This window comes from Zootoca vivipara, chromosome 9 (assembly GCF_965207765.1).
Source record: "Zootoca vivipara chromosome 9, rZooViv2.hap1.1, whole genome shotgun sequence".
Taxonomy (NCBI): Eukaryota; Metazoa; Chordata; class Lepidosauria; order Squamata; family Lacertidae; genus Zootoca; species Zootoca vivipara.
The window spans coordinates 61,100,061-61,114,775 of record NC_142592.1 but is presented as its reverse complement, the minus strand read 5'-3'; the positions used below and the strand labels follow the sequence as shown (position 1 = coordinate 61,114,775).

Here is a 14,715-nt window from a genome sequence, read left to right as displayed (position 1 = left end):
ATTGTGTTTTTTTATATTCTGTTGGGAGCCGCCCAGTGTGGCTGGGAAAACCCAGCCAGACGGGTGGGTATGTATGTATAAATAATAATAATAATAATAATAATAATAATAATAATAATAATTGCTCTGGTGGGGATCAAGGGCCCTCCCCATCCCCAGCAGAGTCATCCCTGGTGCTAGTGGCTGTCTCTCCTCCTTCATGATCCCCTTTCAAAGTCATCTAAGTCGGTGACCACCACTGCCTCCTGTGGTAGAGAGTTCCACAGATTAACCATATCCTGCGTGAAGAAGCGCTTCCCGCTTTATGCGTCCCAGCGGAACTTCCAGCATTTCAGATTCACTGGGTGTCCACGAACTCTGCAGGCTAAAATGAAACTCCAGCTTCTGCACCCTCCCGAACAACTTTGCTCATCAGCTTCCGTTCTCCCTCCTCGGCGAACGAACTACACTTCCCATCATCCTCGGCGTAGTTGCTGCGCAGGCGTACAACCCTATTCCCAGAACACCTTGCCCGAAGGAAGCCACGCGCCTTAAAAACAAACGAACAACTATGCCTCCTGGCATGCTCCTCGAGCGCCGCGCATGCGCGAAGGGGTGCGGCTACGGACGTGGCTTCCAAGGTTTTTTCCCCTCAGCAAGCAATGGCTGCGCCAGCCGCTGATTCCTCCTCGGGAGGGCCCTCCGCCCTCCAGCCGGCGGGAGATGCCGGCCGGCCGCCGCTGCATATGGCGGCGCTGGTGTTGGCTCGCGGCGGCAGCAAAGGAATCCCGCTAAAGAACATTAAGCTCCTGGCCGGGGTCCCTCTGATTGGTTGGGTGCTGAGGGCAGCCCTCGACTCCGGCGTCTTCCAGAGGTGTGCGCATGCGCGGTTACCATTTCCTTTTTCTCCCCCCGCTCCCCACTTCACCCACCCAAGGAGCGAGAGTTCTTTTGTCTCCAGGCGAGACTTCGGGGTGATTTTGAGACTCTCTGGAAATTGGACAGAGGAGTTTGGGGGGGGGGGGGAAATGCAAGGCAATAGCTTCTTTTTCTATTTCAAAGCAAGGCTTTTTAGCTTAATTTATATATAGTCCGGGCTTGCTGTGGTTTTTTTCATTTTTAAAAAATGGCTCTCGTGTGTGTGTTTATTTATTTATTTCAGAAAACTTTATATACCGCTTGATTGTAAAGCAGCTTACAGAAAGAATGAAACAGTTGTTCGTTTTTTGTAATTAAACAATGACGGTGTAAAAACAACTACAAATATGTCATTGTGCCTGAATATTTACTCCACTACTTACCAGTCTAGAAGGACTTGAGAGCAGATGTGTTCAGACATTTAAATCTCCTGCTTGGGAGACCAATTAGGTCTTTGATTAACTTTTTATTAAGGGACAAACTTCTACACCTCTGGAAAAGTGGCCAGTTCTGTGGCAATTTGAAGGAGAAAGGTTTGTGGGGCCGATCTGATTCTTCAGGAGAGCAGAATGTGTCAGAATGTCTGCTTCAACTAATTATTTTAACTGTGCAATGTGTTCTGTTCTGTTTTGTGTACTTTTTTGCAATGGCTTCAGCCACACAAATAAAATTTATTTATTAAAAATTTCCATAACAATTTAAAAGCAATTCGATAGATAGATCTAAAACAACACAAACATTTCAGAACAGTGCCGCATACATATAAAAGCAGTCAAAAGTTGTTCCGTAAAGGCATGCATGCCCGAATGACTATACAGTATGTAGTGGTTGGTGGAGGGGGGGGTGTCCTCTCCAGAACTGGTTTAACTGCATCTGGAGCGTGTTGTTGTTGTTTAGTCGTTTAGTCGTGTCCGACTCTTCGTGACCCCATGGACCATAGCACGCCAGGCACTCCTGTCTTGCACTGCCTCCCGCAGTTGGGTCAAACTCATGTTCGTAGCTTCGAGAACACTGTCCAACCATCTTGTCCTCTGTCGTCCCCTTCTCCTAGTGCCCTCAATCTTTCCCAACATCAGGGTCTTTTCCAAGGATTCTTCTCTTCTCATGAGGTGGCCAAAGTATTGGAGCCTCAGCTTCACGATCTGTCCTTCCAGGGAGCACTCAGGGCTGATTTCCTTTAGAATGGATAGGTTTGATCTTCTAGCAGTCCATGGGACTCTCAAGAGTCTCCTCCAGCACCATAATTCAAAAGCATCAATTCTTCGGCGATCAGCCTTCTTTATGGTCCAGCTTTATGGAGCGTAGTTGTGTGTAAAAAGTTGACACAGAGTGACAGGGACTTCATTGAGTCAGCTGTGCTTGAATGGGCCTGGTTGCCTTTGTTTCCTTTATCCATGTCGCCGTTGAAGGACTGTGATTGCCGAGTTCCCAGGACTTTTTGGAGCGGGTTGGGCTAGATGACCCTCAGGGCCCCTTCCAACTCAACAATTCTATTATTCTTTCTGGCGAGAGACTCTTGGACATGAATGTTGCCTTCTTCTCTCCTTTCTTCCTTTCCAGCTGAAAACAATAAATAATTAGTTTTAAAATAATAATAAAATAATAATTAGTTTTAAAAAATGCATAGGATCAATCTGTCTTATCTGTTGCATTTAACAACTCACTTTTTGATACTGAAGTCGGCGTCCCATGAGCCTTCCATTCTGCTCTCTTGGATATTATTCATAGCTGTCAAGTTTTCCCTGTTCTCACGAGGAAGCCTATTCAGCATAAGGGAATTTCCCTTTAAAAAAAGGAGAACTTGACAGCTATGATATTATTCCCACTCATGAGATACCAAATTACCTGGCTATTTACAGGCCTGCCACTAAGGCTGAGCCATAGCTGTCAAGCTTTCCCTTTTCTCGTGAGGAAGCCTATTCAACATAAGGGATTTTCCCTTTAAAAAAAAGGGAGAACTTGACAGCTGTGGGCTGAGCTGTAATGCAGAAATGGAGAACCTGTGGCTCTCCAGATGTTGCTGGACTCCCAACTCCCATCAGCCAAGCCAGCGGTCACAGATTGATGGGGGCAGTGTTCCCGACAACATTCAGAAGGCTGCAAATTCCTCATCTCTGTGCTAGGTACAAAGGAAGATGTGAGCATTACCGGTATGCAGCTGCATTACATCTCCGATGTTTGCAAGGTTTTCTTTTTATTTTCTTGTGACTTCCGTTCTCGGTGGCCTGTAGGGAAATAGCTTTGATCCTTCTTGTCTGTCTGGGCAATAACTTGTTGCTGCTGCCTTCTGCCTGCCGACAGCGTGTGGGTTTCCACAGACCACGACGAAATCGAGAAAGTGGCCAAGCAGTTTGGGGCAAAAGTCCACCGGAGAAGCTCGGAAGTGTCGAAAGACTCCTCTACCTCCCTAGATGCCATCGTGGAGTTCCTTCAGTATCACGATGGTATGGCGCCCACCTTTGTTTTAAAAAGTATCTATATTTTTATATTACTCCCCCCTCCTTTCTTAAGGCAGCTTAAACATTGAAAACAAATACGGTAATCAAATCACCATCTTTAAAATTTAGGCAAGAGGCAAAATAAGGCAATTCACATTGTAGTGATTTGCACCAGAAAAAATTGAGTTTGTGTTGGAAATTGTTCTAATTCAGCGTGTTTATTTTACTTGCATTTAGTAAACAAAGCTGAACACTTTGAAACTGCGAAGCGTGCCTAATAATTGCATTTGCAACTGGTGTCCATTCATGGTTTCTAAAGAATTTTATGAAATGGGGGAGGGGAGAGAGAGATTACACACACACACACCATCAGTTTGCTGTTTCATGACTTTCAGGTCAGCCTTGTAAACAAGTCCGCAAAAGTTACTAGCTTGTTTTTGGTTGGTTGGTTTTTAATATACAGCAAAGAATGGAGCTCTGGCTCACCTGCGTGGAATTTCATGTTGCCAGTGGTTACCAGGGTACAGTGGTACCTCAGTTTATGAACACAATTGGTTCCGGAAGTCTGTTCATAAACTGAAGCGTTCATAAACTGAAGTGAACTTTCCCATTGAAAGTAATGGAAAGTGGATTAATCCGTTCCAGACGGTCCGCAGAGTACTTAAACTGAAGCGTTCATAAACTGAAGCGAACTTTCCCATTGAAAGTAATGGAAAGTGGATTAATCTGTTCCAGACGGTCCGCAAAGTACTTAAACTGAAGCGTTCATAAACTGAAGCGAACTTTCCCATTGAAAGTAATGGAAAGTGGATTAATCTGTTCCAGACGGTCCGCAGAGTACTTAAACTGAAGCGTTCATAAACTGAAGCGAACTTCCCCATTGAAAGTAATGGAAAGTGGATTAATCTGTTCCAGACGGTCCGCAGAGTACTTAAACTGAAGCGTTCATAAACTGAAGCGAACTTCCCCATTGACAGTAATGGAAAGTGGATTAATCTGTTCCAGACGGGTCCGCGGAGTACTCAACCTGAAGCGTACTTAACCCGAAGCATGGGTGTAGTTGGTTCCGGAAGTCTGTTCATAAACTGAAGCGTTCATAAACTGAAGCGAACTTTCCCATTGAAAGTAATGGAAAGTGGATTAATCTGTTCCAGACGGGTCCGCGGAGTACTCAACCTGAAGCGTACTTAACCCGAAGCATGGGTGTAGTTGGTTCCGGAAGTCTGTTAATAAATTGAAGCGTTCATAAACTGAAGCGAACTTTCCCATTGAAAGTAATGGAAAGTGAATTAATCCGTTCCAGATGGGTCCGCGGTGTTCATAAACCGAAAATTCATAAACCGAGGTGTTCATAAACTGAGGTTCCACTGTACTGGCTAAATTCAAATTTGGTCCTGCTAAAGATAATAGCCTGCTGATGTTTCAGATTTCCTCTTATGTCTCCGCCTGAACTTTTTTTTAATGTAGTGTTGTACAGTAGTACTGGAGATGCTACTGATGCGTTGTGAGTAATATTGCACATTGTTACCTAAACACGGATATTCATCTCCTCTGTGCCATTCTCTTCTCCTTTCCCCTCCCCACTTCAGAGGTTGATGTCATAGGAAATATTCAAGCCACTTCCCCTTGTTTACACCCCACCGATCTTACCAGGGTGGCCAAAATGATCCGCGAGGATGGCTTTGATTCCGTGTTCTCCGTCGTCAGGCGGCATCAGTTCCGGTGGAGCGAAATAAAAAAAGGAGGTGAGCGGTATCGCTTCTCATAAAAGCATTCAGGCAAATATAAATTATTATCGTTTCCGTCATTATTACGTATGCATAAATAGACCAATGCCATCCTATATTCAAACTCCCAAGTGAATTTAAAAGCAGTCATAGACATTCCCCCCCCCCAATCTATCCCTATTAGACTGATCCTCGATCTTTAATTCTCGGTCATTTGCCATTTGCATTGTATCAGCTCTGCGATCAGATAATATCCAGCCATTTGCTAGAGCCCATCTTACTTTGGAAGTGAGTTGCTCTGAATCCCTCTCCTCTTTTGGGGCCATTGGAGGTTTTCATGCCCTTTTGCCTGGAAATGCCAGGCACCATGTCTCCCACACCAGCTCCGTCTGACAGCTCCGAGTAGTCATCCTTTAGAGCATCCTGGAGATCATAGGAGTCAAAAGGAACACCAAGGGTCATCTAGTCCAGCCCCCCTCGAGCCTCGTTCATTTGTTTTTGGGACTGCCAGGGTAGATTTGATTTAAAACAAATCGATTTCAGTCACGATTTAAACCAATCGTCAGTAAGACTTTATTTGTTTATTTTTTATTTTATTTTATTTTTTACAGAAAGACTCGTTCTTGCTGATATAATCTTAATATTTGCAACCAGGTGAAGGTTTCATTTTTGGAATAATAAATTTTCAGAGTAGTTTTTACAGTTATATCAAACAATAATTACTGATTTGGTTATACTATTAGAAATACGTTGACAGATAATTATGAGATTATTGTGAGGTTTAATAAGTTAACTGTTTCTATTTGAACAACTTTTCTGCTGTACTTTATTGGAAGGAGAAAAATAATCATTTCCTTAATAACAATTTATTTAACCAAAACAATAACATTATAGCATATGTATCCATATTTGTTAACTGATGTGGTTAAACGGGTGGTTGTTGTTGTTGTTTTTAAAAACAGACCGAGTCTTAGCACACATGAAAAACTTAAAACAAATCCTTATTTCCTGATGAATAGCATTTGGACTATAACGTAACTTGAATAGAAAACTATATATAGAAATATTTTTCCTCCAAAAGCATTTTATTTTATAAATCCGATTTAAATAAATAAATAAATCGTTTTTTAAAAAAGCGTTGATTTTTTATCCCCCCTGGGGACTGCGAAACCCCCACAGGGAGAGGTCTCAGACAGGTGAAAAAGAGCATCATTGCATGCATTAAGTGCAGTTTTAATCCCGAGGGTAGCGGAGATTCAAAATCAAGCAGCCATTGGACTTCATGGTACACACACACACACACACACACACACCCCTACACCTCACTAATGTTGTTCTTTTGCCTCTCGTCTCTTTCTCCCCTTCCCCCCCCATCTTTTATCAGTAAGTGAAGTGACAGTACCTCAAAATCTGAATCCGGCCAAGCGCCCCCGCCGGCAGGACTGGGATGGAGAGCTCTATGAAAACGGGTCTTTCTACTTTGCCAAAAGGCCCCTGATCGAAAAGGGGTATTTGCAGGTGGGTGCAGATGTTGAGCTGGGAATTTCGTCCGTCCCATCTTAACAGTTTTCCTCCTTTCCTTTTTGAAATTTGTCTTCTAAGGGGAGCTTTTGAGGCTCCTGTCTCTCAGGTCTCAGTCCAACACTATACAACACTTATTTCAATGCAGCAAACTTAATTGCTCTTCAAACACCTACATTATGGGAAGGAATCCTGGCTGGGTGGGTGGGTCTCTTCTCTCCTGTGCCATTTCCCCACCAAAAATCCCCCTTCAAAGGGCCCGTGTGGTGTAATTCTTAAGAGTGCTGGACTGAGACTTGTCCCAACTCAGCAATGAAGCTCACTGGGTGACCTTGGGCAGTTTCTCAACCTAACCCACCTCACAGGGTTGTTGTGGGGATAAAATGGGGAGAAAGGGGATGAATAAATACGTTGCAATGGCACCTTCTGGGCAAACACCAACCTTTTTGGCTAGCTGTGGGGGGATTTGGCAGGAAAATTGAAAGGGGAGAAGGTTTAGAACTTCCTGCCTGGGTTGTTGTTCCCCACCAAGGCAACTGCTGGAAAGCAGTGCTTATCTGAGATTTTAATGATACCCCATCCAGTCATCTGGCTGCTGCATTTGGACCTGAATTGATGCTTCCTAGCCGTCTCCAAGGGCAGCCCCACATGGAGCACATTGCAGTAGTCCAGTCTGGGCTGGCGCATGAAGTGCAGTGGACAAGATATGAACCTTGGCAAGTCAAAATAAATAAGTGGAAAGGTGTAGGAAGAGGCTCCATTGTAGCGCAAGACCAGAGAGACTTTAGTTCACATTCACACCTGTCTAAGAAAGCCATCAGTTTGCCTTGCTTAGGCACTTAAACTCAGGTCTCCTTGAGCCCCTTCCAGGAAGCATTAAGTGGAAGACTTCCTTCCTTTTCTTCCTTCTGTGTTGGGAATGCCGTCTGCTGCTGGAGAAAGGGTTGGGCAGAGGCCCCTGCTGCTCTCTAGGTGGCTGCGTGTGCCCCAGAGGTCATTTGACATGAAATACCACATGTTGGCATATTCTGCCCCTTCCTCCCTCTCTGCTTCAGCCACACTGACTGGCGTGTTCTTTTAATTTTGCTTAGGGTGGGAAAATGGCTTATTACGAAATGCGCGCCGAGCATAGCGTGGATATAGATGTTGACATTGACTGGCCCATTGCAGAGCAAAGAGTCCTGCGGTAATATAAATGTGTATATTTCATTTATTTGGCGCCTCCACAGTTTGCTCTAGTTTGTATTACATATGTTTCTCTTAGATAAATGTAGTTTTAATGTTCGTGTTCTGCCATTCACCATCATATGGGACGGGTTTTTTTTTCCCCTGAATGATGATGGTATAGAATTTTTTACCCTTTGCCTTGTGGGGCAGCAATGGGAGAAGAAAGGGCTGGAGGATGAAACCCTGCTACACAAATCCAGAGTGGTGTCCCTAAGACTGTACGCCTCCTTCCAGCAACTCCTTTAGCCAAGCTGGTGTCAAATGTATTGCTCTGATTTCCTTTGGACCACATCAGCAAGTCCTGGGCAGCCCAGGACCTCCACACACACTGCCCAGGCTCCAGAAGAGGTCACTTAGGTGCTGCTAAGGCGAGGGGCAGCTGTTACGACTTACCAGTTTCTGCAGCCACAGTGGGTGCTCTGATTCTCCAGCAGTTTGACTTCACCCCTAGGTGTGTCCCTTGACAGACAGATGCCCACAACAAAAAAGAAATTTTTGCAAATGAATAATGTTAATTGCCTTATGAATTTTTTAATTAAAGAGTGCTAAAAAAACATAATTGTAAGGAATACGTGCCTAAAACGTCTGGCCACACTATGGCCCATTCCTCATTGAGGTTGCAAACCTGTGCCTGGGCTATACCACTCCATCCTGCGATCGGGGGATCCCCCAATTTGCAAAAATCCCCCTATATGCAAAAATGCCCTCTTCGAAGGAAAAAAAAGAGAGGCTAGGCTAGCTTCCTTTATTCCTGACACCTGCTTGTTCAGGGAATCATATCAGAAGAAATATATACTGTATCGGGTGGGTGCCTTCCTACAGAAGTGGTTTAAATAGGTTTAAAGACTCTCTCAAGGCAAATCTAAACAAATGTAGTATAAACACCAACAACTGGGAAACACTGGCCTGCAAGTGCTCCAATTGGAGAACAGCCTTTACCAAAGGTGCCATGGGATTTGAAGATGCTCAAACTAAGGACGAAAGGGAGAAATGTCCTAAGAGGAAGGCACGCTTGGCAAACCCTCACCATGATCAACTCCCACCCAGAAACCTATGTCCCCACTGTGTGGATCCAGAATTGGCCTCCACAGTCACTTATGGACTCACTGTTAAAACTGTGTTTATGGAAGACAATCTTGCTCAGCTATGAGTGATTGCCAAAGAAGAAGACAGAAGTGGTACAGCCCAGAAGCAGGTTTGCAACCTCAGTGAGAATGAAGTTCTTATTCTCTCGTTTGTTTTCCCTTTCCCCAGTCATGTGAGATTGCATAGTTAGAGGCAAATGTCACACACAAACACACAGACGCCACCCCCTTACTTATGATTGCCACACCCATCTTTCTAGGTACGGCTACTTTGGTAAAGAGGCCTTGAAAGAGGTGAAGCTGCTGGTTTGTACCATTGATGGATGCCTCACCACGGGCCACATCTACGTCTCAGGAGACGAGAAGGAGATTCTTTCCTACGACGTCAGGGATGCAACTGGAATCTGCCTGCTTCAGAAGAGAGGTGTCGAGGTGTGCCTTTGCTTCTTGCAGCTGTCTTGCGGTTGATTCACCCGTCAGGGTTGCCAGGAGGAACTTGCCTTTCGTTGTAAGGAAAGCAAGTTTCTAGATCTCAGCATTTCGGGGAGAGAACCTCAAAAGCATATGGCTCAGCTTGGTTGGGACTTTAAAAGGGGCTTAGCAGGGCTTTGTTGCCTTGATTAAATGCGGCTGTTTATCTCATCTCCCACTAAACTCAGGAACTGCATGTATGAGTTCTCAAAAAGAAAAAAGAAAACATCCCAAATTACTGCAGTAAGTTTTGTTCCAAAAAGATTTCATCGTGTTATTTTTACAGGAGCTTTTCATGTTGCAAAACTATTGTGTAAAGCTCCTGTAAAAATTACAAGATAAAATTCACTCCCCCAGAAAACAGTGGTAGCCACCAACCCCTTTGACTTTCTTTTTTTCTTTTTTCTTTGTATGTTTCTTTTTGTGTATGTGTGCGTGTAAATAATTTTTATTTGATTTTACAAGTACAGAGTTATAACAATACAAAACACATATCCATATTTAGAGATTTCTCTGAATCTCTAGACTTCCCACCTTTCCCTTCCATGGGTCCTATCATAAACCTTTTCAACTGCATATTATTTCATCATCCAATTTTTTTCTCTTTTCCTTTTTAATCCACAACATCTTCTACATTACAAGTGTTATTGCAATCCTGCTACGGTAGTGCTTTCATCTGCTTACAGTGGTCTCTCAAGTAAATTATAAATTTCCCCCCATTCTTTTATTGAAGTTTTGGTCTTCTTGGTTCCTGAGCTTTCCAGTCAGTTTTGCCATTTCGGCGTAATCCATCAGCTTATTTTGCCATTATTCTCTGGTAGGGACTTTGTCTTTCCATCTCTTAACCCAGATGGCTTTCAAAGAGGAGCAGACTATCGGTGGCTGCTCTGTGAGAGGCCTTCAAGAGGAGATGTTAGAGACCTCTTCTGGCCTCTTTAACATGCTCTGCTCCCACAGTTAGAGGCAGTAGAGCTTCTGAATACCAGTTGCTGGAAACCTCAGTCTGGGATAGTACTCTTGTCCTGCTCATGTCCCCCTTGCAGGCTTCCTACAGACATCTGGTCGGCCACTGTGAGAACAGGATGCTGGACTTGGTGGGCCTTTGGCCTGATCCAGCAGGCTCTTCTTGTGTCCATAGGTGCGGCTGATCTCCGAGAGGGACTGCTCATCGAAGACTCTTTCTGCCATGAACTTGGGATGCGCTGCGGAAGTCAACGTGGCTGACAAGCTGCCGGTCGTAGAGAAATGGAGGAAGGAAATGGGGCTTTGCTGGAAGGAAGTGGCGTATTTAGGTGAGGCCTGATCGCCACATGAAAAATCTAGCTCTGTGCTGTATGTCAGGGATGGGGAGCCTGTGGACTACAACTCCCATCATCCCTGGCCATTAGCTGCACTGGCTGGAGCTGCTGGGAGCTGGAGTCTATCAACAACCGGAGAGCCAACCCACAAGCTCTCATTATGTACACCATATTGCATGAGGGATGGGAGGGTGCCAAATTTCGGCCTTCCCTCCAACACAAACAGCAAGGCAGTGGTGCAGCCTCGCGTTCCATGTCAAGGCTGGACTGCCCCGATCTAAAGTATCTTATGACAGCTCTTGTCAAAGTTTGCATCTAAGGGTTTGGTGTTTTTTTACGTGTTTGGTCTAATCTAGGGATGACCATCCTTTGACCTTCCAAACGCTGTTGAACTCCAGCTCCCATCAGCCCTTGCCTGCTTGACCAATGGCCAAGTGTAACATGATCTGTAGTCCAGCAACATCTTGAAGGCCACAGATTAGCCACCCTAGAGAATCTCCTCTTGAAGAATACAAGCAAAACTATAATGCTTACCAAGCAAAGGCTCCTGTTCCCAATGTGCTGGGGAGTTCTCCTGCACAGCTGTGATTCCTGCAGTGCAGGGGGTTGGATTAGATGACCCTGGGGGCGGGTCCCTTCTAACTCTCCAATCCTGTGATCCTATGAAACCTTAGGTTTTGTGGTGCACTGTTGCAAGCACTTTCATTCTTTGGGGAATGAAATTCAGAAGCTTTGGTGAACGAACGCTTAGAACCAACAGTCTTCTACTAGCGGTGGGCTTTTGTTGATAGGGTCCTGATCAAATGTGTGTCTCTGTCGCGGCAGGAAATGAGGAATCGGATGTGGAGTGCCTGAAGAAAGCTGGCATGAGTGCCGTCCCCGCCGACGGCTGCCCTGCTGCCCAGAAAGCCACGGGCTACATCTGCAAATGCAACGGTGGCCGTGGCGCGATCCGGGAGTTTGCAGAGCACATATTCCTCCTAATGGAAAAGGTGAATTCAGCTGGAAAGAAACTCTGCTGATAAAATTCTGAAGCCGCCACCCTTGGGGAAACAGTCTCCTGATTCATTTCTTTCATTCACTCACTGAATGATCTTTTCTTCCCTTTTTTTTCTTTTTTTGACATTTCAAGGATCCCAAAGGGCATTCTCAGGAAATTGTAAATTGCATGGATTTCCAAGCATTTAAATCAAATCATTATGTTTCCTCTTGTGGTCCCATGCTGGCATAAAAAAGCCAGCCAGATCAAGCCAATATTGCAATATAGCTCAAAATCATGGGTCTTGCTAGAATGGACCTGTTGTTTTCAAATGTGATTTTTGGTGGTTTGGGTTTTTTTAAGGCAAATGTAGGATTTTATCAGTATCAAATGCTATTGTGCTAGGAACAGATTTGATGGGAACGAGGAGGGGCTGTTGTTTTCAAAGTTCAGTTCCTTGCAGGGATAATAATAATAATTTATTATTTATACTGCACCCATCTGGCTGGGTTTCCCCAGCCACTTGTTGGGCGGCTCCCAACAGAATAGGGAGTGGTCTTCTATGTGAGAAAGGGTCTGCCCTCTCCTGTCTAGTAGGAATACAGGCATTCCACTGTCCATCTCTCAAGAATTGTGCTCCTGCAGCAAGGTTATGTATAAGGACTCTCAAGTTTGCAAGAAACTGAATCCCACCGCTGTTCCGGATTGTACAGTGGAGGGGCCCATAATTCAGGGGTGGCATGCTTTATATGTGGAAAGTTCCCAGATTCAAACCCCGGCACCTCCAGTTAATAGGATCAGGCGAGTGGTAATGTGAAAGGGCCGTAGACCCTCGATCAATAATCCTGGGCTTGATGGACACATAATCTTCCTACAAAGGCAGCGATAGGCTGCCCTGATTCCATTAGTTGCTGCTCAAGATGCCGTCTGATTGGCTATCTGCTTGACATTTGCAACCAAATTTCTGCTACAGATGTTGCCCATTCCTACTTGCGGTTCATAGGCTCACTACCTTTTGATTCTGGTCTTCAGGTCTGATGCTCTTTTTCTCCTCCCATCCCATCTTATTGGAGAAACTTTTTTTTCCCCTGGAGGGTGCATATGATAATTCTGCCTTCCTTATAACCCTTCCCTATATATTGATGGAGAGTGGCTTGCATGCTGAGTAAAATCTAGGGTCAACACTTCTCCCGAAAATGCTGAATTCTGAATCGGCAAGGGATGGGTTGGGTTTTTGTTTTGTGTTTAACATGAGGGGACCATTCAAACATTCAGCTCCCTCTCCTGCAGCAAGGCGTAACACAGCCTGATGAACGTTTTCCGTCCTGTCCTTTTGGGCTGAGTTTTAACTGGAGGATCAGCTCCCCCTGAAAGCACTTAACCGCACAATGCACCACGCAATGGGTGTTTCGTTTTAAAGGACGATAGAGGCATTTGCTAGCTGCTATGCACTCGGGCCCAGTAATCATGATCTGGAAGGCTCTGCTTGTTTGCAAGCACCGAACACATAGAGACTTGTATCCACCCTTGCTTAATGTTGCCTGGGTCACATTTATGCATGGATCCAATATGCACCAGATCATGGGCGTACCCAGGATCAAAGCTAGGGGGGGCACACCAGACACGCCCCAGACACGCCCCCAGCCAACCGATTGGCTAGCTGGCAATGACGTGGCCAGGATCCCCCCAGGAGACATGGTCAATGTCCACCCACCCAACCAGAGAAAAGGGGGCCGTTTACAAGGCAGCACACGGACCCACCCGCGCTTGCACTCCTGTCTCGCCCGCTCCTTTAATGGCAGCAGTGACTAAAACGAGGCAGCAGCTGGACCTGGGCTAACTTCAGCCCACACTCTTTCAAGTCACAGCGAGCACAGCACAGAAAGTGCTGCCCCACAATGCTCTGCGGCACCTCACTGCCGCTGCTGCCGTTTTGCTTCAGCCAAGCAAGCTGAGGCGGAGCACAGCAGGCAGCGCCCCTGCCTGTCCTCTCCAGCTGCCCTGCTTCTGGGGGGGCAGCTGCCCCCCTGCCCCATGCTGGGTACGCCCATGCACCAGATTAAAGCTTCTGCTTTGCAGTCGTCTGCCTTCTCAGAAATCGCCTTCTGGCAAGGCTGGATATATGGACCTCTGAAACCAATTCTAAAAACCTAGTGGTTCTCCACATTCAAAACTGGTCACCTTTCCAGAGGATTTGAACTGGAAGAAAACCCCACTGTTGTTAGCAAAATACCTGCAAATAGGTTTATGTTTAGCTATGTTTAGCTTCTGTTTGCCCCCCCCACACACACACAAAAAATGGAATATCCATGTATGAACTGGAGTGTGTTTTGGCCAGATGGGAAGAGAGACAAGAGAGGAGTTGCGAAGGAGTGGTCTTCCTTTCTCCTGAGACCTAAGCACTTAAGCAGAAAGATGAGCAGTGAATTTATATTGAATTACTCGTGAGCGGAGGGTGGGTGTACTGTTTTCTGACTGTTGTATTCAAAAAATTACCAGGTGCTGGGAACTGCAAGTAAGGAGAGCGCTGTTGCACTCAGGTAGCAACAGAATTCTGTATTAGATGGACTTTGGCCTCCCGCAGCAGGAATCTTCTTACTTGCTTAAATATAGGATATATTTTCTTCCAGCGGATGGAGTTATGTTGTGTCCTTTGTGTTTAGTAATTTCCTGGGGGCTGGAGATGGAGAACTTCTACTGCTCAGTTGCTCGATTGGGTAAAAGGCTTTTTTAATGTATATAAAATGATACTGTAATTGATTTGTCTTGTTGATTATTTATAAGCTCGGATAATAAGTTGCCAATGGTTAAAATAAATCTTAATCAGAGCAGGCTTCGCTTTTCTATCCAAGAATAAAAAAGGGTTGCTTTTTCTTAAAAAAAAACCAAACACATTTCCGTGGTTTGGTATGGTTTAGTTTTTCCTCCTTGGGGTAGTCACTGCCTCTCGGCCTACCTCGCAAGGTTGTCGTGGGGGGGGGATTAAATGAGGAGGAGGGAAACCATGTATGCCACCTTGAGATCTTTGGATATACCAGTAAATATATCTCACCTATGATATACAGTGGTACC

At 45.2% G+C, this 14,715-nt stretch overlaps 1 protein-coding gene across 1 annotated transcript; it reads left to right on the top strand.

Moving 5' to 3' along the window:
- CMAS (cytidine monophosphate N-acetylneuraminic acid synthetase) lies at positions 1 to 14,472 on the top strand. The gene is made up of 8 exons (XM_035128419.3): positions 1 to 853; positions 3,199 to 3,341; positions 4,925 to 5,080; positions 6,447 to 6,580; positions 7,675 to 7,769; positions 9,156 to 9,327; positions 10,505 to 10,658; positions 11,490 to 14,472. The coding sequence occupies exons 1-8, from the start codon at positions 642 to 644 to the stop codon at positions 11,684 to 11,686; spliced, it is 1,263 nt and encodes a 420-aa protein (XP_034984310.1). The 5' UTR covers positions 1 to 641; the 3' UTR covers positions 11,687 to 14,472.
- Positions 14,473 to 14,715: the final 243 nt, after the last annotated feature.